We start from the raw sequence: 26,945 nt of genomic DNA on the forward strand, positions 1-26,945 counted from the left end.
GGGGAGCAGCTGGGCGTAGCTGTGGGGGTGGGGCTGTCGTATGCGTACTTGAGCCCCTCCCCTTGCTGTCTCCAGGGGGTGAAGCTGCTTTCCTACCTGTACCAGGAGGCCCTGGACAACTGCAGCAATGAGCACTACCCAGTGCTGCTGTCCTTGCTCAAGACCAGCTGCGAGCCCTACACGAGGTAGGGCCAGGGCCGGGGCCGGGGCCGGGGCCGGGGCCACGGCCACACACAGTCCCCGAGGCTATTTGAGCACATCTGCAGCCAGCAGGGATCACAGATGGGGAGGGGGAGGGCAGGTGGGGGCTTGGACTGTGGGCCCCCTGGACAGACCAGCCTACCCTGATGCCCTCCATGACCACCTCACTGCTGGCCCGCCCACCCTGGCAGGTTCATCCACGACTGGGTGTACAGTGGGGTCTTCCGAGACGTATATGGCGAGTTCATGATCCAGGTGAACCACGAGTACCTGGGCTTCAGAGGTAGGTGGCAGCTGGCTGCTGGGCTGGGCTTTGCGCCACTGGGTGGTCAGGCCGGTCGCTGGACGCAAGCAGCCGTGTGCCCTGCTCCCCATTAGATAAGGCGTACTGGACCCACGGCTACGTGCTCCTCTCCAAGGAGGTGGAGGACTGTGTGCCTGCCTTCTTGAAGCATGTCGCTCAGGACGTGTACGTCTGCGGCAAGACTGTCAACCTGCTGAAGCTCTGCTGTCCCCGGGTGAGCAGCTCCCCACCGCCGCAGTCCCCTCTCAGGGTCCCTGTCCCTTGTCCCTTCTGGCCTCTGGGAGCCAAGGTCCAGATCTATCATCCCCTGTCCCTGAGGCCTGGCCTTCTGTCCTTAGCTCTGGGTCAGCCGCGTTGGAACGGGAGTCATGGTGACCTGAGAGTTTCATGACAGGCTCGTTTCTGGGCACTGTTCGAAGGTGTTTCCAGGGCCGAGGGGCAGTGGGCCCCTTTCTGCCTCCTCTGCGCGGGAAACGCCCCACGGGGATGGGGCTGGGCTGCATCTGCGGGAAGGTGGACCCAGGCTGGTTTAGGGGGTGGTGTCCCCAGCCCTGAGGGCTGGCTGGGCTCTGGAGTGGAGGCCTAGACAGAGCCCTGCACTGGCGTCCATGTGGCCCATGCCCAAGCATCAGCCACGGGGTGTGGACGGGCGGGCAGCCTCTGCAAGGAGGTGCTGTCTCATTCCGAGCTGAGAGGCCGGTGGGCTGGCTCTGTAGACCTGGGGTTTCCCGGCAGCAGGAACAGTGGGCGGAGGCCTGAGCAGGGGCCCAGCTGGCCGGCGAGTCAGGGCCGAGAAGGGGCCAGGCTCAGCTTGCCGCTAACAGGGTCCCTCCAGTGCTGTGCTGGGGACAGCCTGGAGTGGCCAGGACAGGCATAAGCCCATGCAGGTGAGAGCTGCCCGGAGACTGGCTGGGGGTGTGGGGAGTGCCAGGGGTCAGGTGCCCAGGGCAGTGTGGAACAGGCATCCAGTCTGTCCGCTCTGGGTTGGCTTCAGTGAGGCTGGCGCTCCTCAGGACAAAAGGCTCAGCAGGGTCCCCCGGTCTTGGCAGCCTCTTCTGAAGACCCTTCTGGAGTCAGGCCTGGCCCCTGCCGCAGGGAGGCTTGGCCCGGGCGAGACCCCATGCAGCCTGCCTGGTGTCCATGGAGCCACGGAGGATGTCCATACGAGTCCCCGGAAGCACGGAAGCCGCGTGTCCCAGGCTCATGTGGGCTCTCCCTCTTTGGCAGCATTACCTCTGCTGGTCCGACGTTCCCGTGCCCCGGATCTCGGTGATTTTCTCCCTCGAGGAGCTGAAGGAGATAGAGAAGGACTGTGCCATCTACGTGGGGCGCATGGAGAGGGTGGCGCGTCACAGCTCCGTCAGCAAGGAGGAGAAGGTGTGAAGCCTGCAGCCCAGGGCTTCCCTTGCACCCCTGCCCCTCGAGGGGCGCTGGGTGTGCCCTGGCGCATCCCCTGCCCTGGGCGGTATCTAGTGGGAGTGCCCAGGGCTGGGGCTCTGTCCTCCTGTCCTGTCCTGGAGCCCAGGCTCCTGCAGGGCGAGCCCCCGTCAGTGCTGAGGCCGAGGTGCCGCGCCCGCATGGCTTGGCCGTGACCCGAGGAATCCGCTGGGGTCTGAACAGCCACCCCCACCCACCCCAGGGGAGGGGACAGTTAGAATGCATGGCTCACAGATGGTCTTTTCCAGGAATTGCGAATGGAAATTGCGAAACAAGAGTTAATCGTCCACGCCCGCGAAGCGGCGTCCCGGGTGCTGAGTGCGCTGACTGGTGCGTGGGGCTCAGCCCTCCCGTGACTATGACTCTGGGGCCGCCTGTGGGCCCCTCACGATGGTGCCTTGTCCCTGTGTGCAGATCGGCAGATATCTGAGCGGATGGCTGTGGATGCCCGGAAGCGAGAGCAGTTTCAGAGGCTGAAGGAGCAGTTTGTGAAGCACCAGGAGGTGGGTGGGGAGGCCGCAGGTCCTGGCGGGGCGCGGCCGCTCGCAGGGCGTCTGAGCAGCCGGGCTTCGTGTGGGGTGTGTTGTGCAGCGACGCCGGGCGGCCCGGCAGCAGGAGCTGGACAACGACTTCAGCTACGCCCGTGAACTTCGCGACAGGGAGCAGAGGCTGAGGGCCCTGGAGGAGCAGCTGGAGCGGAAGGCGAGGTAGGGCGGCCGCGGGCAGAGCGGTCACTCGGGCTTGCCCCTCAGGGTAGCCAAAGGGCTTGACCTTAGTGACCATCACTGCACTTTTTACTTGGGAAATTTGCAAGTTGTCGTCTTGGCTCCCAGCGTCCTGCGGGCCTCACTGCTTCTGGACATGGGCGCATTCAGCTCTCCTAAGCTGCCCTCAGTGTCTGCGTGTGTCTGGGGGGTGTGGCCTGGAGTCCAGGCAGGTCCGCACACCGCCTGTCCTACCGCTGTGTGTGTTCTTTTAGTGAAACAGCTCCTGTTGACTTAATTTTAAACCTGTTACCGCCGGAGATGGGTGTTTGTCCCATACAGCGTCCGAGATTGGTCTCCCTACAGTGCCGAGCTTGTGCTGCCCTCCTGTGTCTCCCTTAAGATGGGAGCAGAGCTGGCATCTCGGGAGCCTTTGTGGGAGCAGCTGTCCCTTCCTGCTCATGGCCTTGGGGTTTCAGTTGTCCCAACTTCAGATGCTGTTTCTGGAGCTGTGACCTGGAGCTAGAGTGATGTGTGCACACGTCTGTGTGTGTCGGTGTGAGCGTCGTGTTGTCTTCGTACATATCTGCATGTGTATAGCACACGTACATGTGGGTAGCTGTTATTTCCCGTTCACACATGGAGGCGGTCGCCTGCCCTGTGGAGGCCAAACTGGAAATGGCCAGTCCAGGTTTGAACCCAGTTCCCTGCTAGCGAGTGGATCAAAGTCAGTGGGAGAAACATGCTGGACTGGCTTTGAACTAAGCAAATAAAACATCTGCGTATATCTTCAGTCTTCTGGGCTTTCCTCAGGATAGGGAGGTGCCTCCCGTGCAGCCTGGGTTCCCTGCGCCTGCCAGGCCCTTTGCCTCAGGCTGTGTAGGGGCTCATGCTGGTGGTCATTCAGAAGACGTGTGCTAAGGTCCAGCTGGGTACCTGCCCCCCAGGGGATCCCAGTCAGATGGGCAGAATGACCTGCCTGGCGAGGCTCCTGCAGGGGCTGTGGGGATCCCTCTGGACCAGCTCTAGAGCTGGGGAAGGTGCTGGGCTGTGCAGACTGCCCGCGGGGGCCTCTGCCCTGGAGGGCCATCGCAGCCCACAGGGAGCCAGCTGGACAGTGGGGGTTGCCTGGTGACTGGTCCTCTGGGCGTGGCTTCAGGCAGGCGCTGGTTGACCGTTATAGCAAGTTGTCTGCAGAGGCAGCTCGTCGTGAACAGAAGGCGCTGTGGAAAATCCAGAGGCACAGACTGGCGGGTGCACGGCTCCGCTTTCTCTTAGAAGATCAGGAGCGCATTCAGGTACCGCTGTGGTTTTGGGCTGCGGGCACTCAGAACCCCAGACACTGCATGCAGACCTGTGCGTCCCTCTAGGGGACCGTTGGTAACTCAGCAGTTGTTCCGAGGTGTCCTGGCTGGGAAGCAGCTGGCGCCCTCAGACCACAGTGCTGAGTGCTGGGAGGCCCGGGCTGCCGGCAAAGCGTGAACCTCGCCTCGCCTCACCACTGTGGTTGGGCACGGAGGCTGTGGCTCTGGTTGCACGGGGTGGCTGTGAGCTCTGCTCATTTCTTTTCAGGCCATGCTGCAAGATGTGTCGGAGGGGAAGCCCTTGGAGCCGCTGGCCATCCTCCCGAGCACACGTTCCCAGGTGGGGCTGGGGCAGCACCCAGGGTGTGAGTGTGGGGCCGACGTGGGTGCCCAGGCCTGTCCGCTCAATGGATTTTCGTGCTGGTTGTAGAACTGAACTTGGGGACACAGCCAGGTAACCAAGGGACCAACGTGCACTGTGTTTCAGGCCCTGTCTCCGGGCCCCGAGTGCCCGGATGGAGGCGGCAGCTGTGATTCTGGCTGTGCAGAGCAGCAGGTGGCTTCCTGGGATGGCCTGAGCCGGCCAGGCATGTGGGCACCACAGCCCCTGGAGCCTCCAGTGGGGGCCTGTGGCTCAGGGCAGGCGGAGAGGTCGGAGCCATTCTCTGCAGGCCTCAGCATCCAAGACGTCCCGCCTACGGGGCAGGGGCCTGAGCAGCCTGTACTCGCTGGCATGGCCCCTGACCTGGGAGAGGCATTACAGATCATCGGCTCAGCCCTGCCCACCTCAGCTCCATCCGCAGCAACGGGCACAGGGCCCTCTGGGCCGCAGGAGTACGATTTCAGAACCATCCTGAGGCCAGCTGTGGTTACCTCAGCCCCCCAAGGGTCCCTCCAGACTGTAGGAGGCGGCTTGGGCTGTGAGGGGCTGCAGCTGTGTGGGAATGCTCACGTGCAGCTGGACACATGTGTCCCAGAGGGGCAGGTGGCTCTGCCTCACCCACTCCCACCCAGGAACAACCCCCGCCAGGAGGGGTGCAGCCCAGCCGTCAGGCAGCTCCTTGGGCATGTGCCAGAGGCTGGTGTTCTCACAGGGGGTTATGCTTCCAGAATTGCGTCCTCCCGGCCACAGTGGAACGTCCACGGGCACGTGTCTGATGCCAGCATCAGGGTGGGAGAGAATGTGTGTGACGTGGCACCCTCCCGGCCACGGTGGAACGTCCACGGGCACGTGTCTGATGCCAGTATCAGGGTGGGAGAGAATGTGTGTGACGTGGCACCCTCCCGGCCACGGTGGAACGTCCACGGGCACGTGTCTGATGCCAGCATCAGGGTGGGGGAGAACGTGTGTGACGTGGCACCTTCCCGGCCACGGTGGAATGTCCACGGGCACGTGTCTGATGCCAGTATCAGGGTGGGAGAGAACGTGTGTGACGTGGCACCCTCCCGGCCACGGTGGAACGTCCACGGGCACGTGTCTGATGCCAGCATCAGGGTGGGGGAGAACGTGTGTGACGTGGCACCTTCCCGGCCACGGTGGAATGTCCACGGGCACGTGTCTGATGCCAGTATCAGGGTGGGGGAGAATGTGTGTGACGTGGTGCCCTCCCGGCCACGGTGGAACGTCCACGGGCATGTATCTCAGTCCCAGGTGATACTGGGGGTGCTCCCAGAGGAAGCCCAGCCTGATACGCCCAGGCCCCACCAGAGTCCCCCTGTCCACGTGTCCCAGTCTGGCGTCAGCCTGGGAGCACAGAGCCCGGCCTGGGAACATGAGCCCCAGCCCCCTTCAGAGCTGGCCTCACACAGCTCCTGCTCTGACTCCGGGAAAGAGAATGGCCTGCAGGCCTCACCAGCTGCCATGGCCATGTCTTGTGATCTGGGAGACAGCATTTCCGAGGAGCCAGGTCAGTGGGACCCCAGAGCTGTCCTGTCACTGGTGGTGCCTGGGGACTGGAGGGGGAGGGGAGGGAGGAAGGGCGAGAAGTCTGTTGTCCTGGGGACCTGGGAGGTGCTGCCGCACAGCAGGCACTTGGCCCTGACCCCCCTCCCATCCCATTTGTGCCCCTCAGGCCCAGGGAGGAGTGGGGACACTGATGACTGCTCTTCAAGTCAGCCTTCCAGCTCTCAGGTCAGGGCCGTGAGGTCGGGGTTGTGGGGTCAGGGCCAGGGGAGCTCAGTGCTGGCCGCCCCGCCTGGCCTTGCTGGGCAGTGAGGGCCTGTGCCTGCAGGGTCGGGCAGCGCGTGGGCCCCACACCCTTTCCTGCCTCTCTGGCTCCTGGCTCCTGGGGAAGAGGCAGGGGTCTTGAGGCTGTGTCGTCTTAGGAAGGTGCAGCCACCGAGAGCAGTGTGGGCCTCAGGGAGGAGGCAGCGGCAGCGCCGTGCGTGGATGGGGAGCAGGCCTACCTGGCAGGCCTGGTGAGGCGGTACCGTCTGGAGCAGTACCCGGACAGCTACGAGGCCATGTGTGAGTGGGCCGGCCACGGGCGGGCGGGCGGGAGGGAGGGCGCTTGGCCGGCATGTCCCTGCTGTGTGACTGACCATGGGCTGCACTGTCCCCGCAGCAGAGCCTCCGGCCGCCCGCCTCCTACACCACGGGCTGCCCTACCTGAGGACCCCCACTGCCCTCCCCCAGGACCCCCACCCCTACCCGGACACAGATGAGACAGCTGTGCAGCTGAGTGAGCTGCTGCCGCTGCCCGTTCTCATGAAGCACTCCATCACTGCCCCGCTGGCCGCCCAGTGAGTGCCTGCCTGCCCGCCAGGCCCACCCGGCTGCGCCACCTGGCTGGCCCCTGACTCCAGGCTCCTCCCGCCAGTGTCTCTTTGGTGAACAAGGCGGCTGTGGACTACTTCTTCGTGGAGCTGCGCCTGGAGTCCCACTTCGAGGCTTTGCGCCACTTCCTGCTGATGGAGGACGGCGAGTTCGCCCAGTCCCTCAGCGACCTGCTCTTCGAGAAGGTGAGCCCAGGTGTGGAGGGGGCGTGGCGGGGGCTGCGCAGGGTGGGGCGGCTAGATGCCTTGGGACCCTGTGCCCTCTCTGCCTCAGCTCGGGGCCGGCCAGACACCCGGGGAGCTGCTGAGCCCACTGGCGCTGAACACGGTGCTGAGCAAGGCGCTGCAGTACAGCCTGCATGGCGACTCCCCGCACGCAGCCAACCTGTCCTTCGCCCTCAAGTTCCTGCCCGAGGCCTTTGCGCCCAACGCCCCCGACGTATTGAGCTGCCTGGAGCTTAGGTACAAGGTCAGCAGGGCCCGAGGCTGGGCTGGCGGGTGCTGGTCAATGCACGCCCTGAGCCTCTCCCCACAGGTGGACTGGCCGCTCAACATCGTCATCACGGAGAGCTGCCTGAGCAGGTACGGCGGCATCTTCTCCTTCCTGCTGCAGCTGAAGCTCATGATGTGGACGCTCAAGGACATCTGCTTCCACCTGAAGCGCACAGGTGAGGCCCGCGGCCTGGCCCTGGCAGCTGCCCTGCCCCGTGCAATGGCTTACACCTGCCTCCTCCGCCCCCCACCCCACAGCCCTGCTGAGCCCCGCGGCCGGCTCCGTGCAGCTGCGCCAGCTGCAGCTGTTCAAGCATGAGATGCAGCACTTCGTGAAGGTCACCCAGGGCTACATCGCCAACCAGATCCTGCATGTCACCTGGTGTGAGTTCCGGGCCAGGCTGGCGGCGGTGGGCGACCTGGAGGAGATCCGACGGGCCCATGCTGAGTACCTGCACAAGGCTGTGTTCAGGTGAGGTTGTGGGCACGGTGGGGGGGCGGGGGTGTGGCCAGGCACCCTCACCAGTGCCCTTGCTCCCCAGGGGCCTGCTGACAGAGAAGGCGGCGCCGGTCATGAACATCATTCACAGTGTCTTCAGCCTCGTCCTCAAGTTCCGCAGCCAGCTCATCTCCCAGCCCTGGGGCCCGGCCGAGCACCCCAACTTCGCCCTCATGCAGCAGTCCTACAGCACCTTCAAGTATTACTCCCATTTCCTCTTCAAAGGTGCGCTGTCCCCACGGGCTGGGTGGGCCACAGGACGCGCCTCAAGTCGCTGGCTCACCCGGCCCCCTGCCCGCTGCCCCCCCCCCAGTGGTGACGAAGCTGGTGAACCGCGGCTACCAGCCCCACCTGGAGGACTTCCTGCTGCGGATCAACTTCAACAGCTACTACCAGGACGCCTGAGCTGGCGCCGGGCCGGCCAGTGACCACACAGACTCGGGTCGGGACGCACGCTGCTGCTCACTTTATTCAGGGCCTTCACCCCAGGAGCGGGAGCCATGCAATGCCACCCCCCTGGGCTGGCAAGGTGGGTGGTGCTGCCGCCCGGCCCCCTCTGCTGAGCGTGGCGCTGGGCTGCCGAGTCAGCGTCGGGCAGAGACAGGTCAGGTCCTGACTGGATGTTTCTGCCGTCATGGAGAGTCGGGCTGCAGGTTTGCGCCCTGGCTGGGCACCGCCTCCTGGACTCGGCTGGACGTGGGGCCTTGGGGGCCTCCGGCTGGAGGCCTCCAAGGCAACTACGAGGATCATGTGACACAGAGTTCCGCCGCCCAGAGTGGGGGCTTGCTGCTGTAGGAGCGCCGCCTGCCTGCCTCCCCACCGGTCCCCTCGGGCTCGGCGGCCTCCAGGGCCTCGGTGGCCTCGCCCTCCGTGCAGTACGGGGCCTCCAGCAGCTTTAGGACCCGGCGCACCTGGAGAAGAAGGAGCACAGCAGGTTGGGGGGGCCGCCCCCTGCTGCAGGCGGGGCTGAGGGATAGGATGGAGAGTGTCCTTGCCTCTGAGAAGTCTCCATTCTCGGCAGCGGTGATGGCGTCCTGCGCGATGTAGTTCCGTAGGACATACTTGGGGTTGCTGGCGCGCATGACACGCATGCGCTCAGCCTGCCAGGCGGCAGCGTCACCGACACCCTCCCTGTCCTTCTCCAGCCGGGCTCTGGAAGCACATCCAAGCCCCACCCTCCAGTAGCTGCAGCCCCCACCCCACCTCCATGGGTTCCCTGCATGGGGGGCCGCAGCCCCCTCCCGGGTGGCAGACTGGCCTCACCTGTACCCCTGGAGCCAGTCGGCCCACTGGTCCCTGTTTCTGCTTAGCAGCTCGGCCGGGCTCAGCTGCTCCAGCCGTGACTGCTGCTCCATGCGCTCCAGCTCCTTTGTGACGTTGGCCTGGGTGCCAATGAGTGCCAAGAGCTGCGGGTTCGACTGGGCCAGCATCAGCATCATTGAAAGCTGCCTGCGCAGAGGGGCGGTGTCAGTGCACCCATGAAGCAGCAGTGTCCCACCACTGCTGTGGACCGTAGTCTGGGACTGCTGGACACCTCAGTGACGACTGCCCTGCAGGGAGGAGGCAGCGGCAATGGCCTCAGCTGCCTCGCTGCACACAGGTGCCTACCAGCAGCCCCTCACATGACGGGACACAGCTGCACCCGAGAAGCAGAGGCTACCGGCTGCTCTGGAAGACCCCAGGGGTGGGGGCGAGGGGGTGTGGGACCACCTGGGTCCCAAAGGAAAGACCAGCAGTGGGGCCCCATCTCTGCTGCTTGGCACTCATCTACATCCCAACCCAGCACCAGCTTCCTTTGGGAGGAGGTCAATGCTGTCACCTCCCACGATGACCACAGGGCTGGATCCTTCCCCATTTCCAAAAGGACCTGGGGATCAGGGGCAGCCGCTGACACCCCTGCCCCCTCACACTGGCTTCATTTGGTGGGTCCTGAGAGCCTCAGCCCACTCCCCACGCTGCTGCACTAAATTCTTCTCGGACCCAGTCTGTTGGCTCGTTTATTAAAACATATCTCCCAGGTCTCATCTTGAACATGGGCTGCACCCTCGGGGCATGCTTTTCCCACTGGGCGATGGTGCAGAAAGCACAACCTGATGGGAGCCTGAGGGCCCATGGGCTCATCCTGGGCAGGCCCGAGAGCTGGTGCCATCTGGCCTGTGCCATCTGGCCTCCCCATACCAATGGCAATATCGCTGTCCTCTGACCAGTGGGTCTCTGCCACGGAGAAGGGACAGGACCATCCACCAGTCTTGGGAGTGGAGCGGCCGTGTGGGCCCCCAGGTGCCCAGCTAACTGTCCAACATTCCCTGAGAGCAAGTCCCCCCATATGCTCTGTTCTGAATGTTCCTTTCCGGAAGCAAACTCCATGGAAGCAAGACCCAAGTACCCACCGGGGGTCCATCTGGGGCCGGAAGGCAAGCCTCAGCTCCTCTAGGGAGGCACACTGTGTGGTCAGCGCTGTCAGGAAGTCGGCCAGGCCCAGGGAGCCCGGCTCCACTGGGAAGGAGCTCAGCAGGTAGAAGGTGTTGGTGAAGTCAGCACCTGAAATAGAGCTGCTCAGGGCGCTGCTCCCAGCACCCTGCACTTCCTGCCTGCAGTGCCCACTCACAGACTGACCCCCACGTCCATGCACGTGGGGGAGCCTGACTCGGCGTCAGGTCCAAGACTCCTGAGCCCTCTGCCCTACGCCGTTCAGCCACTACTCTGAACCTGGCAAGTCCCTTCAATCTCTCAAGGCCTCCAGCCCCGCTTTCTTTATCTGTAAAATGGGTACAGTAGTGAAGGCCCTGAGGCTGGCCTCTGGCCCTCAGTGCTGTGACTGCAATCACCACTGCCTGCGTCAGGAGCTGTAGTTGTCTGGGAGAAGCCACTGACAGAAACGCGCGCAACACAGGGCTCAATACATGACAGATACCACGCGATCCTCAGCCTGACTTGTTAAAAGAGTCACATAACCCCTAAGAAAACATCCAAAAAATATACACAAAAGGAAATGAGAAGGGAGTCAATACAGCATGCTACCAAAAAGTCAAACATGAAAGCAGTAGTGGAGAAAATGGGGGACAAAAATGGTGTAAGACACAGAAAACAAGTAGCAAAATGGCAGAAGCCTTATCAGTAATTACTTAAAAAGTAAATGGATTATTCTCCAATCAAGAAGCAGAGATTGGCAGGACAGGTGAATAACAGATCCAACGACATTCTGTCTCTAAGATACTTTAGACTAAAATAAGTAGAAAAGATGAAAAAAAAGTCCCAAGCAAATAGCTCTAAAGAGAGCTGGGTGGCTCTACTACTATCAAAGTATACTTTAAGTAAAAAGTTTACGAAAGCATTTATTGATGAGTCAATTCATCAAGATGTAACAATTAAGGACGTATATGCGCCAAACGGGTTCCAAAATATATAAAGCAAACATCTGTAGAATTGAAGGGAGAGAGAAAAATCCTATAACGAGACATCAACACCCCACTTCCAATAAATGGAACATGTAGCCGAAAGGTCAATAAGAAGAACTTGAACGGTGCTGTGAACCAACTAGATCAAACATTCTGTCCAACTAGAGCAGCACATGCTCCACAACAGACCATGTTAGACCATAAAACAAGTTTCCATACATTTTAAGAGACTGGTATTTTCTCCAATCACAATGGAATGAAACTAGAGATCACAAAAGAAAAATGAAAATTCACACATATAGTGAAAACTAACACAACCAATGGATCCAAAAAAGAAATCACAAGGGAAATTAGGAAATGCTCAGAGACAACACACTGAAGAAGCAGTGTTCAGAGGCGAGGGTGGGTGGGGAGGGTGCCACAGCTGTAAACGCCGACATTAAAAGAGCAAGTCTCACTCATCACAAGAAAAAATAGTTTGCAACTGTGTGGTAACTGTTTTGCAATATATGCAAATATCGAGCCGTCATGTTGTACACCTGAAGTGAACGTGATGCTATATGTCAATTACATCAATTAAGAAAAGATCTCAAATCAATAACTTAATCTTATACCTAATGAACTAGACAACAAAATAAGACCAGAGTTAGCAGAAAGAAAGGAAATAAAGGTTAGAGCAGAGATAAATGGAATAGTGAACAGAAAAACAAGAGAAAAATGAATGAAACTGAGTTGGTTCTTTGAAAAGATCACCAAAATCAACAAACTTAGCTATACTAGATACAAATAACTAAAATCAGAAATCAAAGTGAGAACATAACTATTGCCCATACAGAAACAAAAGACTACAAGAGAATACGACAAACAATTGTATACCAATAAATTGGTTTACTTAGATGACATAGACAAATTCCTAGAAACACAAATTTCCAAAACTGACAAGAAGAAGTAGAAACCTGTGTAGTTTTATCACCAGTAAGGAGATTGAGTCAGTAAGCTGACTGAGTCAGCTCTGGCCCTGATGGTTTCACTTGGGAATTCTACCAAACGTTTAAGGAAGAATTAACATCAATCCGTCTCAAAGTCTAACAAAAAGGAGGGAACACTTTCTAATTTGCTCTATGAGACTGGCATTGTCTTGACACAAAGCCAAAGGAAGTATAAGAAAACTACAGACCAATATCCCTGAGGAACATGGATGCAAAAATCCTCAATAGCAGAATATTAACAAAGCAGTCAGTAGTCTATTAGAAGGGTAGGACACCATGACAAAGGAGCATTTATCCTAGGCATGCAGGGGACATTCCACGGACTGAACGTTGGTGTCTCTCCACATTGACACATGGAAGCCCCATCCCCCAGTGATACTGGAGGAGGTGGGGCCCTTTGGGAGGCAGTCAGGTTCTGCGGGTGGGGCCTCGTGCCCTTGTAGGAAGGGACACAGCAAGAAGACGGCCCCTTGTGAACGAGGAAGAGTCCTCAACAGACAGAATCTGCTGGCACCGTGACCTCGGGCTTGCAGCCTCCAGAACTGAGAGGAACAAATGTCTATTGTTTATGGCCCCATTGGTGGCCCTTTATTGTAGCACTTGGGCAACGTGACTAAGACAATTATGACTGAAGGAGTAAAAGCACGTGATCATCTCAACACAGGCAAAATGGTGAAAATTCAAACTAGAAATAGAAGGAAACTTCTTCAACCGGACAAAGGACACGTATGAAAAGGCCCGCAGGAGGGGCCGTCCTCAGCGGTGAGGGACGGAGCGCTTCCCCTGAGATCGGGACCCCCCAGGGGGCCGCGCCGCGGCCGCCCCACATTGTGCCAGAGCAACTCGGTGAATGAAACGCACCCCAGGTGTAATGGGGAGCCAAGGACAGGGGCTGACATTTGTACGTCTGTGTTCACAGCAGCTAGCGGGTGAACACAACCTGTGTCCATTGATGGTGACGGATGAACAACGCGTGGTCCACGCGTGGAAGGGACATTATTCAGCCTTAGCATGGATGGACCTTAGGACATGATGTGGAGTGAAATCAGGACAAACACTGACTTCACTTCTGTGAGGGACCCACAGGTGTCACATTTATAGAGACAGAGTAGAAATGTAGGTCTGGAGGGCGCGTGGGGAGCTAGTGTTTAATGGGGACGGAGTTTCAGTTGGAGAAGATGTAAACTTCTGGAGATGATGGTGGGGATGGCTGCACAACAGTGTGACTGCACCTAGTGTCACTAGACGGTGTGCTGAGAAGTGGCTCAAAGGGGAACAGTGGGGACAGCCCCGCGTGGTGTGGCCGCCAGCACTCACCGGTCTGCTGCATGGTCTCCAGGAGCCGGGCCACCAGGGCGGCGTCCTCCTCGCAGGCAGCCCGCACGAGGCCCAGCTTCCTGCGCATCTTGTATAGGTAGTGCCTGCGGAACTCAGCGTCGTAGTCCTCGGCCAGGATGGCCTCGGCCAGCGCCAGGGGCAGCTCGGGCTCCAGGGCCTCGGCCAGCTTCTGCAGGTTCCATTTGCACACCTCAGGCTGTTTGTTGTATGCATAGCGTCCAGCGTTGTCGGAGGCATTGCACACATGGTCGGGGTCGTACCTGCCACACGGGTGAGGGAACTGTGGTGCTGCCCAGAGGGGACAGTGCAGGCCCTTGGAGGCACCCAAAGTGCCAACGTCAAGGACCCTGTCCTGCCCACACAATTGGCCAGCAGCCCCAACGGCCCCACCTCAAGGGCAGGGAAGCGGCACCCGCACACTGCCCCCAGCCAGGCGGCACTCTCTTCCTGCCCCCGTCCCTGCCCCTTTGGTCCACCTCCCCCTGGGAGCACAGCCACCCTTTAAAAACACTTCTCTGCTTGAAACCCAACACTCCAGTGGACTTTGCTGCTGGGAACAGCAACCTTAACAGGCGTGAAAGAAATCAGCTCCCCATGTGGGCACAGGCCTCTCCTGCCAGGCCGCTCACCTGTCCAGGAAGCCAAAGGGCCCGTAGTCGATGGTGAGCCCCACCACGCTCATGTTGTCTGTGTTGAGCACGCCGTGGCAGAAGCCGACACACTGCCACTCAGCCACCATCCGGGCTGTACGACGTGTCACCTGTGGCAGGACGGGCCTGGTTGCTCCCGTCCCTCCCCCAAGCGAGCTGTGCCTTCTGAGGGTTCCAGCCCAGAGCGCTGTCACCTGGGCCAGCACCCAACCATTCAGGAGAGCGCTTAAGAGTGTTTAGGAAGGAGGGAGCACCAGAAAAATCACAAAACCTTGACATTCCCATGGCCGAGGCCCCGGCTGATGACCACGTGCAAAGGAGGAAGAGACCACACCTTCAGGCAAAACCTGCCCTAGGTCCAGGCCCAGGGCCTGGCCTCACTCTGTGGGCTGCAGCAAGGGGCTCAAATGGCCTACCCACCCAGCGCCCAGACACTGGCCCCACACGTGCCACGCATCGTGAAGCTGAGGATGCTCCAGGAACCGGGCAGCAGCATCCTCTCATCTACTGACGGGGAGATGGAGGCTTGAGAGGCAGAGTGACCCACCCAGATTACCCATGCAGGTGGGGGCTGAGTGCCACTGGCTGGCATCGCTTGGTGCAGGCGCTCGCCTCAGCAGACAGGAAGGAAGAGAGCCCAGCTCAGGGGACTCGGGGGTGACAGGGGCCCACTTCCGGTGGCAAGGGTGCTGACCCAGGGCCCCCAACCCGCAGCCAGACAGACCGAGCACCCACGCATCTGCAGGAGGCCGCGGCCTGCCTACCTCGCGGAAGAAGGCAGCGTTCCTCTGCACACTGTCGCCCACATGAGCGGCCTGGATTTCAGGGTAAAAAGTGCCGATCACATAGTCCAGCATCTGTACGCGAATGTCATTCCTCCCCACGCTGGGGCCTGCGCGCCCCGTGTGCTCGTCTGTGGACTTAAAAATCTCAAAGGACCCGAACCTGGAGGGGGACCAAGTTTTTGAGTGGTTAGCAGTGACCCCGCCCCACAAGGAGGAGAAATGTAGCCGCCAGAGCCTGGAGCCTCCAGAGGGAAGAACACCGCGAGCAAACAAAACCAGAGAGGGCTAGTCTTTCAATGACGCGAGTACGGACATGGTTCACTTTGGGTCACTTTCCACACAGCCCAGGGACCATGGCCGCCTGGCCCAACTCCACAAGCATGAGTGGGCTGTGTGCTCATGCTCCCACACCTAGGGGCATCCTGCAGTGCAGTGACAAGCAGGGTCAGCTGTCTACTGTGGACACTGCCTGTAAGTGGTCAGCAGTGGCTCTCCATTGAGTCCCATGTCCCGCAGAGGACCCAAAGCAATGTCTGGAGGCATTTTTGCTTGCCACGACTGGGGTTACAGCCAGTAGTTAGTGGGAGTAGGCTCCTCGACAGCCCACCAGTTCCAAGACGGCCCACAGCTGGGGAGGGCTGGCCAGAATGCCAGTGCTGCTGCTGTGGCGAGAGCCCCTGGGTCTGCCCTGCCTCCTCCCATCCCCCAGAGGACTGGCCTGGTGACAGCCGAGCTGTCTTGGGTGCCCTGACATGTACAGGGTCAGCTTGGCCCCACACGACGGGATAGCCACGAGGTCGCCAGAGCCCCCTCCTGACAACTCTGGGTTCGATACCAGAGAGCATGGTGCCATGGGTGATGGGGGCAGAAAGGACTGTTTAATGAACGGGTCAGGAAGACGGCATGCCAGGCGTGGAACAGCGCTTACTCATCATGACTCAGAGCCATTGCCTGATGAAGTTCATTGTCATAAACTCCAAGGAAACAGCTCTGTATGTGCCCCTTCCAAGAACCCCATGTTTGGACAGCCCGACTGCCCGGGCCAGCTGTCCTCTGGCTACCACCCATCTCTTCTCACGGCGACCAGGACCTGGATAGGCAGCGTGCAAGGGCTCGGCCCAGCTGTGCACACACAGGACGGCACTCCCAACCCAGAACACGCCCAGTGCCTCTGGCCCCTAAGTCCCTCCTGTGGTGCAAAGCGTCTCCTTCCCAGACACTCTGCTTCTGCTGCCCCAGGGACGGGCCAGGGTCCTGAAAGCGTCAAGGGGCATTCCAGGTGCGTAAGCACGTGGCGCACACAGGCCTGCGGGTGCATTACCTGAGGAAGGTGGGAGCTATACGCAACACGACTGCACACGGTTCACGCTTGGGATTACCATCATAGAATATGTCGCGCACTACCGTGGACTGCGACGTGACGCAGGCCCCGGCCCGTGTGGTGGGGACCCCCAGGTGGAACATGGCCTCGCTGCACAGGAACTCCCGGATGCTGGACCGCAGCACCTTGCGACCGTCAGCCTGTCTGGAATCAAACACAGAGGTCACTGCCGCTCGGGCAGGCGTCACACAGCACCGAGGCTCGGGCAGCTCAGGGAAGGGACTGAACGCGTACCAAAGGTGCTTACAAACGATTCACAAGCAGCTCTGACATCACTGTCAAAAATCCACTGTCCACGAGACCAGCCAATGGCAAGGCCCAGTGTTGTCCCAGGTCTGGAGCCACAGCCCAAGGGCCTGGCCTGCGGCTGAATGAATGCCCAGGACGGCGAAGGCCACGCCAGCCTCCTGACGGGACCCAGCCCGCTCCTCACATCACACACACTGCAGTTGTTTTTACGAATTTATTTTACAAAAGCACTTACAGTAACACACACACACAATAGCATTGTTTGTAGTGCAGGGAAGGACCTCAGGCTACCCTGACAAGCTCAGATGCCTCCAACTGTTTGTTTTTACACTAAGCTTCTATTATTATTATTTTTTAATGGACTTTTTCAGAGCAGTTTCAGGTTCACAGCAAAACTGATCGGAAGGCGCAGAGTTCCCATAGCCCCGCCCCCCCCCACATGCACAGCCTCCCCCAGTATCGGCACCCCTACCAGATGGGATATTTGTTACAGCTGATGAACCTGCACGTACATTGTCACCCAGAATCCGTAGTGTACACTGGTGGTGGACATTCTACGGGTTCGGACAAATGCGTTACGTGTAGCCACCAATTTAGTGTCATGCAGAGTACTCCACCACTTTAAGTGCTCTGTGCTCCCTCTACTCATCCCTCCCCTGTAACCCTTGATCCCTTTACCATCCCTAGTTCTGCCTTTTCCAGAATGTTGGAATCACACAGTGTGTGGCCTGTTCAGACTGGCTTCTTTCACTTAGTAACATGCATTTAACATGCATAGTAACATGCATTTCATGGCAGTTAGCTCATTTCTTTTTAGTGCTGAATAACATTGCACTGTCTGGCTGGACCATTTTTCAGTCCATCTGAAAAATGGACTGGCTGGAGGTTTTCAGTCTATCACCTACTGAAGGGCGTCTTGGCTGTTTCCAAGTTTTGGCAATTACAAATAAAGCTGCTGTAAATACCTGTGTGCAAGTTTTTATTTCTGTATTATTGTTTTTATTTTGAATTTCAATTGTTCATTGCTAGTATATAGTAAATGACTTTTTATGGTAACTTTGTATCCTGCAACCTTGCTGTAATAGCTTATTAGCTCATTTTTTGTCAGTGCTTTGAGATTTTCTACATGGATGGTCCATCTCAATCTCTGTACTTCATTATTATTATTATTATTTATTTGCGAAGGGGAACAGACTTTATTGGGGAACAGTGTGTACTTCCAGGACTTTTTCCAAGTGAAGTAAGTTGTTGTCATTTCAATCTTAGTTGTGGAGGGTGCAGCTCAGCTCCAGGTCCAGTTGTTGTTGTAGTTGCAGGGGGCACAGCCCACCATCCTTTGCGGGAGTTGAACCAGCAACCTTGTGGTTGAGAGGTCGCGCTCCAACCAACATCTATCCTGGAGCTCAGTGGCAGCTCAGCTCAAGGTGACATGTTCCATCTTAGTCACGGGAGGCGGATCCCACCATCCCTTGTGGGAGTCTAGGAGTCGAACCAGCAACCTTATGGCTGAGAGCCCGCGTTCCAACCGAGCCATCTGGCCACCCAGGAGCTGAGCAGCAGCTCATTGACTTCATTCTGGTTGCGGAGGGCGAAGCTCGCTGGCCCATGTGGGAATCGAACTGGTAGCCCAGTTGCCCCGAGCTCGCGCTCTAACCAACTGAGCCACCCATCTGCCCCTCAATCTCTATACTTTTGATTTCGTGTCTTATTGCTTCCACGAGGCCTTCTAGTGTGATGTTGAAAAGCAGTGGTGACAGAGGATATCCTGCCTTGTTCCTGATCTTAGTGGGAAAGCACTGAGGTTCTCATCCTTAAGTAGATGTTAGCTGGAGGTTTTCTTTATCAACTTGAGGAAGTCCCCTCTATTCCTAGTGTAGAGTTTTTATCATGAGTGGGTGCTGGGTTTCGTCAGATGCTTTTTCTGCATCTATTGACATGATCTGTGATGTTTCTTCCATCGCCTATTGATCTGATGGATTACACTGATTAATTTTCTAATGTTGAATCAGCCTTGCTTACCTGGAATAAATCCCATTTGGTCATGGTGTATACTTTTTCTCAGACATTGTTGGATTTGCTTTGCTAATATTCTGTTGAGGATTTTTGCATCTATGCTCATGAGAGATATCAGTCTCTATGGTTTTTTTCTTTGGTATTGTATTTGTCTGATTTTGGTATTAGGGGACTGATGGCCTCAGAGGATGAGTTAGGAAGTATTCCCTCTGCTTCTGTCCTCTGAAAGAGGTTGTAGAGAATTAATAAAATAGTATCTTCCTTAAATGGGAGAATTCAGCAGGGAGCCCATCTGGGCCTGCTGCTCTCTGTTTTGGAAGGTTATTGTTGATTCAATATCTTTAATAGAAACAGGCCTACTCAGAATATCTATTTCTTCTTATGTGCTTTAGCAGAGTACATCTTTCAAGGAACTGGACCATTTTATCTGTTATCAAATATGTAAGCACAGAGTTGTTCATAATATTCCTTTATTATCCTTTTAATGTCTATAAGGTTTATAGTGACGTCCCTTCTTTCATTTCTGGTATTAGTAATTTCTTTCTTAGTTAGTCTGGCTAGAGGATTATTGATTTTACTGATCTTTTCAAAGAATCAGCTTTTGGTTTAATTGATTTTCTCTATTTCCTATTTCATTGACTTCTGCTCTAATTTCTCTTATTTACTTCTGCTTACTTTGGATTTGCTTTTCTCTTCTTTTTCTTAGTTTCCTACTGTAGAAGCTTAGATGATCGGTTTTCGGTATTTCTTATTTACTAACATTTGCATTCATGCTGTAAATTCCTCTCTAATCACTGCTTTCCTTGCACCCCACACATTTTAAGATGTGTTTTCACTTTCATTTAGTTCAAGATATTTTAAAGCTTCTCTTGATATTTCTTCTTTGATCCACATGTTATTTAGAAGTTTGTATTTTAATCTCCAAGTGTCTGGGGTTTTTCAGCCATCTTTCTCTTGTGGATTTCTAGTTTAGTTCCATTGTGTTCTGAGAAAGCACACTGCATGATTTCTCTTCTTTTAAATGCATTAGGAGTGTTCATGGCCCAGAATGTGGTCTGTCTGGGTGAATGTACCATGTGACCTTGAGAAGAATGTGGGTCCGCTGTGGCTGGGTGAAGCCGTCTACACATGCCCATTCTATACAGTTGATTGACGGTGCTGTTGAGTTCAACCAAGTCCATTGTGGTTCTCCGTCCGCTGGATCTGACCATTTCTGATAAGGCTGTTGAAGCCTCCAGCTGTGGCAGTGGCTTCATTTGCTTCTCACAGTTCTATCAGCTTTTGCCTCATGTATTTCGACGCTCTGTTGTGAGGCACCTACACATTAAGGGTTATTTCTTCCTGGAGCACCAACCCCTTCATCTTTATGTGACACCCTCTTTATCCCTGACGACTTCCCTTGTTCTGATTATTGTTTGTGTGGCATGTTTATCTCCATCCCTTTACTTTTCAATCCATGTCTTCATATTTAAAGTGGGTTTCTTGTAGACAACACACAGTTGGGTGGTATTTTTTGATCCACTCTAACAGTCTCTTTGTTTTAATTAGTGCATTTAGATCACTGATGTTCAAAACAATGTTGATTTAGTTGCATTAGATTTTACCATATTTGTGACTATTTTCTATTTGTTCCTTATTGTTTTCTATTTTTGTCTTCCACTCCTTTTCTGCCTTTTGTAGTCTTAATTGAGCATTTTGTAATTCTATTTTCTCCACTTTCATCAGTTCTCTGCTAGCATATCAGTTATACTTTTTCTTTTTTACTTGTTTTAAGTGGTTGCCCTAGATTTTAGAACTAATCCAAGTCTACTTTCAAATAACACTATACCACCTCATGGGTAGTGTACCTTATAATCCTAATTTCTCCCTCCCACCCCTATATCATTACTGTCATCAATTTCACTTATACATAAGCATATGTGCATATATATATATATACACATATACATACATATATATATTCAAATACAGCGTAGTATTTGGAACAAACTGTTATCTGTTAGATGAAGAATAAAATCACGTTTTTATTTTTCCTTCACTTTCTTCTCCAATGTTCTTTAAGTGGATCCGAGTTTCTGACCCACATAATTTCCCTCCTAAGAACTGCTCTGAGTATTTCTTGCAAGGGAGGTCTACTGGCAACAAATTCCCTCAGTCTTCGAGTGTCTGAGAAAGTCTACTTCCCATTCAGTTTTTTTTTTTTTTTTTTTTTTTTTAAGGAGGGCGCAGCTCACAGTGGCCCATGTGGCCATTGAACCATCAACATTTGTGTTATCAGCACCACACTCTAACCAACTGAGCTAACCAGCCACCCCTCCCCTTCATTTCACAGGTTAGAGTACAGGCTGTTGGGTCTCCTATTTCACCCCGCTCTCCTCACTCACATGGTGTCTGAAGACGCAGCTGTGACTCGTCCCTGGTGCTCTGCAGGTCAGACTTCTGCCTCTCACTGTTGTTATTTTTATTTTTATCTTTACTTTTCTGTAGTTTGAGAATGATAAGCCAAGGTGTAGTTTTCAGGGGCATTAAGCCTGCCTGGTGTTCTCTGAGCTTCCCGGATCTGTTTGGTATGACATTCATTTGAGAAAACTCTCAGTCGTAACTGTTTCTGACATTCTTTCTGTCCTGGCATTCCTGTCACACGTTACTGATGTGTAGATTCCCACAGTCCTTGGATAGTTGGTTCTGTTTTCAGTCTTTTTTCTCCTTGCTTTTCATCTTTGGAGGTGTCTATTTCTCTTCTATGTTCAGTCCACTAACATGCCCATCAGAAGCAGTCTCCATTTGTGTTTGTGTTTTTGCTACAAATCTCTAGCATTTCTCCTGGTTCTGTTTGAGTCTTCACCTCTCTGCATCCACTTCCCACCCATTTTGCGTGCTGTCTACTTCGTCCATAGGGCCCTACCACATTAGTCACAGTTGCTTTAAATTCCCAGTCTGCTAATTCCAGTACCACTGCCGTATGAGTCTGGTTCTGCTGCTGTCCTGTCCTCTTCCCACTGTGTTCTCGTCTTTTGGTGTCCCTTGTCATTTTCTGTTGCTAACCAGGCCTGACGTTCTGCATGAAAGGAACATTAGTGTTGTGGTGACGAGCGTAGGTCAGGGGTTAGTGTTCACAGTCCTACAATTAGGTCTTTTACTGAACCTGTGCTCTGGACTGTGGACTTTCATGGATGTTTCATGGTCCCCTTTTCCCCTTTAGGTGGGACAGGAAGGTCAGAGCTGGCTCAGCAGGGTGAGTCAGGCACTGATGAAGCCCCAGCAGGTCAGGCCTGCACAGCACAGTGCTCTGGTGTGTTTCAAAAGGTTCCTTTTCCCCTCTCCCTGTGAGAAGTACAAGCAGAGTTTTCTCCACTATTTACCATACAAACCGTACAAATAGAGCTCCAGGAGATAAAACTCACAGAAGTGGGGCCCCTGGAGTTTCTAACTGAGTTGTCCACACTGAGCCTCCAGCATTTCGTCACTTACAGTGGAGATTCCTGCTCTGGGAAGTTGTGGTTTTCTGTGTCTGCCCATCGGTCCCTCTAGCCTGGGGAACAGAGGTTTGCTTTGTGACCTCTCTTCTCTTACGGAGCTAAGAAGAGGTGCTGATTTTTCAGTTTGTTCAGCTTTTTACTTGTTAGAATGGACCGGTGACTTCCAAGCTTCTTACATGCCAGATTGGAAATCCTTTTTTTTAATTAAAAAAGGAAAGTGGTAGCAGCACATGAGAAGGGCTGGCCTGTAGGGCCATGTCATGAGCTATGTTCCTCCCTGGAAGATCAGGGGGCTGGACACTCTGACCTCCGAGGGCCCCCATCTAGCAAACACACCAACAAAGTGAGTTTGGATCTTTGCATGTGGGAGTGAGGCCTGGTGCAGGACAGTGTGCCAGCACTCTCCTCAGCAGGAAGGCATCTGCAATGATGTAGAAAGTTCTCTAAGAACAAAGATATGTGGGAAGACAAGGAGCACAACTTCTGTCTCACCTGGCAGGACACTACTGCTGAGTGAGGGCACCTTGGGTGTACCTGCTGCCCATATCCTCTGCTGGAAGGGGCCAGACCTGGGCCCAGCATGAGGTTGGAGGTGCTGGGGTCCGGGACTACGGAGTGAGGTCAGAGAGGCCAGAGGTAAGCAGAGACCATGCCCAGACCGGCGCTCTGGACCCCACAGGCCTCCGGCTTGCCCTTACCTGGGAGCTATCCCAGGTGTGAGCGACACCACTGGAAATGGGCCTGGAAGTCATCCCAGGACTCTCTGCAGGGTGACTGCTTGCTCCTGGCCGGTGTGACTCTCAGTCCACAGCTGTATTCTATTCAACTCCTTCTGGTCTGAGCAAGGAACTGTGCCAGCAAAATCCATCCTCAAATGTCACTCCACCCCTCCCTGGCCTGGGAGTCAAGTTTTAGCCCAACTAGATCCCATGTTGACTGGCAGGAGCCACCATAGCCCACGCTCATCTCGATCTGGTAGAAATGACCTGAAAACAAGCCTGTCTTCTTACCCAGAGTGAGGTTCCCCAAACAGAAGCCAGAACTGAACTATGATCACAGAGCAAGGGTGAAGGGCCTCAGAGGGTGCCCGGCCCCACACGGCTGATGGGACACGTGACAAGTCCCTTGTCCTGCATGCCCATGTCTGTCCTCAGCCAAGCTGCTGGGATGGACCTGGCTGAGGATGAGCTCTGCACCTGCTGCAGGCAGGAGGCAGAAGAAGCACCAGCCCACCCCTCAAAACCCACACCCGGGGATTCCAGCAGCAGCTGGCCTTAAGCCACTCACAGCAGCTGGCCTTAAGCCACTTCAGCCCCAAGAGTTACTGGGGTTGGGCACCCCAGCATCTGCGGCTGAGTAGGGCCAAAGGATCCCTTTCTTTTAAAGGAAAAAAAAAAATTCTAACAGACCTCAGGTCTGGAAACACTGACTTAAAACTCAAGTGTTCAAAATAAAAAGTGACTTCCAGTAGCTGATTTCCTCTCACAAAAACGTTTGTCTTTATAACTAGCAAAAATAAATTATCAAAATGTACACATCAAGTTTAAAGATGTGCACAGATTGAGCAGGCCCCAGGGGGAGAAGCATTTACATATCATGCCAAGGGGCAGAAAACTTCCGCTGACCACTAGTGAGGACCGCTCTAGGCAGGGTGTTCGAGGTGGGTGGTGGGGGTGCCAGGAGGAACGAGGAAACTTTATAGACAGAAGTGTGCAGACTGGGCGATGAGAAAGAACCAGCTATTCTGAGAAGCTGAGAAAAAGCTGCTGGGGTTGGGGTGGGGTGCCGTGTACTGTCCCTGGAAGGAGAGGAGGTGAGAGCACAGGAGTGGCTGGAGGACAGACACGCCCTAAGGATTTTGTTAAGTGTAAAATGCCAACGTTGGTATTTTCTTAGCCATTCAACAAGCATTCAACAATATGAACTAAATAGATGAACTTCTTGGTGGAAAAGAGCAGACTGTTGGCTCTGTCTGTGCCTGAGGGAAGGCAGCTGTGGGAAGAGCATCCTGCTGGGTCTGGACCCAGGCTCTGGATGACCTCAGGCTCCTGCACAGGTTTCTGACACTGCCCACCACACTGCTTGTCAGAACAAGGCTGGCCTCCAGTGCTTGGAAGCCTGTGTCTGGGAGAATGTCCACTGGGAGGGCAGATCGGAGGGGGTCTTGTCCCTACCCAGGGCACCGGAGGCTCAGCAGACAACTGGGAGTGGACACGCACATGCTGAGAACAGCGGAGGGAAGCAGACTGCCCAAGTAGCATTTAGAGGAAGCCTTGTGCTGTGTGTGAGTCTACCTGACAAGTCACCCTGGCTCCCCTGGGCAGTAGCCGCTGGGCTGCGCACGCGGTAAACACAAGTGTGTCACATGTCCAAAGTCCTTCAATGGTTTGTGAGAACAGAGCACCGGGCAGCTGCCAGTGCTGTGGGATCGTCATAGACTCCGCCTGACACGACAGTCAGCAGGATCCCGAGCTATGGTGGCTAGAGGGGGCAGGGGCACTAGGCAAGCAGCAGGCCCCCAGGGAAGGAGGCCTGGGCCTTTCCTGGCCTCAGGGCCTTCCCACAAGCTGTTCCCTCCGCCAGGACGCTGCTACCCACCATGTCCTCCGTCCCTAGATCAAACTTTCCAGAGTTACATCCCGCCCCCAACTGGGGGCAAAGCTCTGTGGGCAAGCGCACGCACCGCCCTCCAACACACACCTAGAAAGTGGGGTGGTCCTCCCGGGGTCAGGACACCTCAGGCCCGGAGCTCCGCCCCGGCCCACCTGCGGAAAGGCGCCCACCTGGAGAAGGGTGTGGGGCCGGTGCCCTTGAGCTGCAGCTCCCAGCGCTCGCCGGACGCCGTGCACACCTCGCCCAAGTACAGGGCAGCGCCGTCGCCCAGCTGCCCGGCGAACTGGCCGAACTGGTGGCCGCAGTAGCAGTGCGCGGCGGGCTCCGTGCCGGGCAGCAGCGCGTTGCCGCTGAAGAAGAGCGCGGCCTCGGCCTCGCGCGCTTCGCGGGAGGCGTCGTCGGCCGGCGGCGCGCCCAGGCCCAGCAGCGCCAGCGCGGGCTCCGACAGCGCCACCAGGCGCGGATGCTGCAGGGGCGTGGGACGCACGCGGGTGAAGCAGGCCCCGGGCACAGGCCGCGGCTCGGACGGCGCGCCCTCGGGGCCCGGCGGCGGGGTCTCCACCGGCAGCGCGCGCAGAGCGCGGTTGTCAAAGCGCAGCCCCGCGAGCCAGCGGGGCGCCGGCTCCATGGCGGTGCCGCAGGCGGCCGCCGAGGGGGAGCAGGTGGTGGGCGGCGGGCGGCAACCGAGAAGCGACAGAGCACGGGCAGCCGCGAGCGAGGTCCCGAGCCCGGTCCTGAGAGAGGCCATAAGCGACGCCGCTGCGACGGAAACCCCTCCGCCCCGACCGGACACCCCGCCCTACGTGCCTCGCTGCCCAATCGCCGGGGGGTAAGGGGGCGGTGTCCGCCGCTGCGCTTGCGCGGGCCGAGCTCGCGAAAGCTTTGCTCCGATTGGCTGTGTCGCCCGTCTGTCCGCTTCTGCGGTTCGGCCCCCGCGGTGGTGCGGAGAGGGTTGGGCGCCTGCGTCAGGTCTGGTCTCCAGCACCGTGAGCTCCAGCTCTGGTCCGCGGGGCTGCGGCTGAGGGCTGGAGCGGGCAGAGGGGATTGGGCTGTCCAGAATGACTGCCCTGCGTAACAACCAGCAGGTCCCTGGAGGTCTGACCCGGGAGACACCTGACAATCCAGACTGAGTGCTCCGAGTGAGGTGGCTGTGTTGAGTGTCGTCCCAGTGGGCCACCCGGGCTGCCCCCAACTCTAGGGTGAAGCCAAGGTCAGTCAGCCACGGCCCCACTCTGTGCTGAGGGTCTGGCCCTGGTTGTGCCCTGCTGCGCCCTCAGGTTGTGCCCTCAGGTCAGGAGGGAAGGCGGACAGTGTTTGTCTAGATCTGACCCTGGAGGGTCGGTGGGGATGTTTCTGAGCTGGGAAGAGCCCCAGGGCGAAACCAAAGTGGAGAGCCAGCCAGGGCGTCCCGAAAGCAGGGCCTTTGCTCCCGCTCCTTCTGTGGGCGAGATCCTATGCCCACCTGTTGCATGTCCCGTGTCACCCTGTGTCTCCTGGCACAGCACTTCTCTCAGAAAGGAGCTCCACCCTGTTTCTTGTGTCTCTCTCCTTACCGTGCTGAGACCAGCACCTAGCCCAGAGACCTCCCCATAGGTGTCCGAGGCTAGGGTGGGCACAGAGTGGCTGCCATGCCTGGCCTTGAAGGACCTGCCTCCAGGTGAGGAGTTGGGGTCAGTGTTGCCAAATGACTCGGGTTGGGTTCAAACGAGCCACCATGAGTTGACCTCACTGATGCGTGCGTGGAGCACATGGTCTGTCCTGGGGTCCTTCCCCTGCCACAGGCCCCAAAGTAAAACCTGAGACTGGGAGCTGGGCCAGAGACCCCAGGCAAACGACAGGTCCCTCCTGGCTGGATTCTACACTTAACCTAAAGGAGTCACCTCTTGGGCCCCCGCGTGGGCTTTGGCAACTTCCTGTGAACGAGCTCTGCGCCTGCTAGCTGTGTGACCTCAGGGAACCCCTCCACCCCTCTCCAGCTCAGGGTCCTCATCTGTGAGATGGACAATGACACTACCTTCTGTGTGGGGTGGGGGGGTCACCCAAATGAGGGGGACAACATAGTGAGGTCCCTGTAGCTACTTGGCACCCCGGAACCCCTGCAGCCTGACAGCTTCTGGCCTGCTTGCAGAGCCCCTGTTCCCAGCCTCCTCTGTAACTGCCTAGGAGCCCCGGCTTGGGCCTGGTGTCACCTGTCCCCTCTTCCCAAAGCCCGGCCCTCCTGACTCATCTCCTTGCCCCCACTCCACTGTCTTTCTTACCCACACTTTGAATCTGGAGGCTGGTAGGTGCCAGGCTCTGTGTCCTACTGGCTGCCCTCTCTGAGCTCATAGCCAG

General features: G+C 56.5%; 2 protein-coding genes across 3 annotated transcripts in view; one reads left to right on the forward strand and one right to left on the reverse strand.

Moving 5' to 3' along the window:
- The window catches only part of TUBGCP6 (tubulin gamma complex component 6), a 23,326-nt gene extending 13,626 nt beyond the window's left edge, over positions 1 to 9,700 (forward strand). The window contains exons 7-25 of one of the 2 annotated variants that reach the window (XM_019712318.3): positions 76 to 185; positions 393 to 484; positions 580 to 719; positions 1,733 to 1,882; positions 2,191 to 2,272; positions 2,357 to 2,445; positions 2,534 to 2,649; positions 3,806 to 3,944; positions 4,219 to 4,290; positions 4,438 to 5,857; positions 6,023 to 6,081; positions 6,276 to 6,417; positions 6,515 to 6,692; positions 6,770 to 6,911; positions 7,000 to 7,194; positions 7,261 to 7,393; positions 7,476 to 7,689; positions 7,760 to 7,941; positions 8,030 to 9,700. In XM_019712318.3, coding sequence (XP_019567877.3) covers positions 76 to 185; positions 393 to 484; positions 580 to 719; positions 1,733 to 1,882; positions 2,191 to 2,272; positions 2,357 to 2,445; positions 2,534 to 2,649; positions 3,806 to 3,944; positions 4,219 to 4,290; positions 4,438 to 5,857; positions 6,023 to 6,081; positions 6,276 to 6,417; positions 6,515 to 6,692; positions 6,770 to 6,911; positions 7,000 to 7,194; positions 7,261 to 7,393; positions 7,476 to 7,689; positions 7,760 to 7,941; positions 8,030 to 8,121 — 3,747 coding nt within the window. In that variant the 3' untranslated portion in view covers positions 8,122 to 9,700. Of the gene's footprint in view, positions 1 to 75; positions 186 to 392; positions 485 to 579; positions 720 to 1,732; positions 1,883 to 2,190; positions 2,273 to 2,356; positions 2,446 to 2,533; positions 2,650 to 3,805; positions 3,945 to 4,218; positions 4,291 to 4,437; positions 5,858 to 6,022; positions 6,082 to 6,275; positions 6,418 to 6,514; positions 6,693 to 6,769; positions 6,912 to 6,999; positions 7,195 to 7,260; positions 7,394 to 7,475; positions 7,690 to 7,759; positions 7,942 to 8,029 lie in introns of those variants that run through there. The other variant, XR_012494209.2, reaches the window with a different exon arrangement.
- On the reverse strand, positions 8,160 to 25,404 carry SELENOO (selenoprotein O). The gene is made up of 9 exons (XM_019712320.3): positions 24,782 to 25,404; positions 16,198 to 16,401; positions 14,856 to 15,036; positions 14,071 to 14,201; positions 13,421 to 13,701; positions 10,107 to 10,257; positions 8,980 to 9,165; positions 8,712 to 8,868; positions 8,160 to 8,627 (listed from the first exon to the last, which is right to left on the reverse strand). Exons 1-9 carry the CDS (start codon positions 25,357 to 25,359, stop codon positions 8,454 to 8,456), a joined length of 2,043 nt encoding a protein of 680 aa, XP_019567879.3. The 5' UTR covers positions 25,360 to 25,404; the 3' UTR covers positions 8,160 to 8,453.
- Positions 25,405 to 26,945: the final 1,541 nt, after the last annotated feature.

The sequence above is a fragment of the Rhinolophus sinicus genome, chromosome 1 (genome assembly GCF_057876585.1).
Source record: "Rhinolophus sinicus isolate RSI-liver-muscle chromosome 1, RSI-T2T, whole genome shotgun sequence".
In the NCBI taxonomy this organism is placed as follows: domain Eukaryota; kingdom Metazoa; phylum Chordata; class Mammalia; order Chiroptera; family Rhinolophidae; genus Rhinolophus; species Rhinolophus sinicus.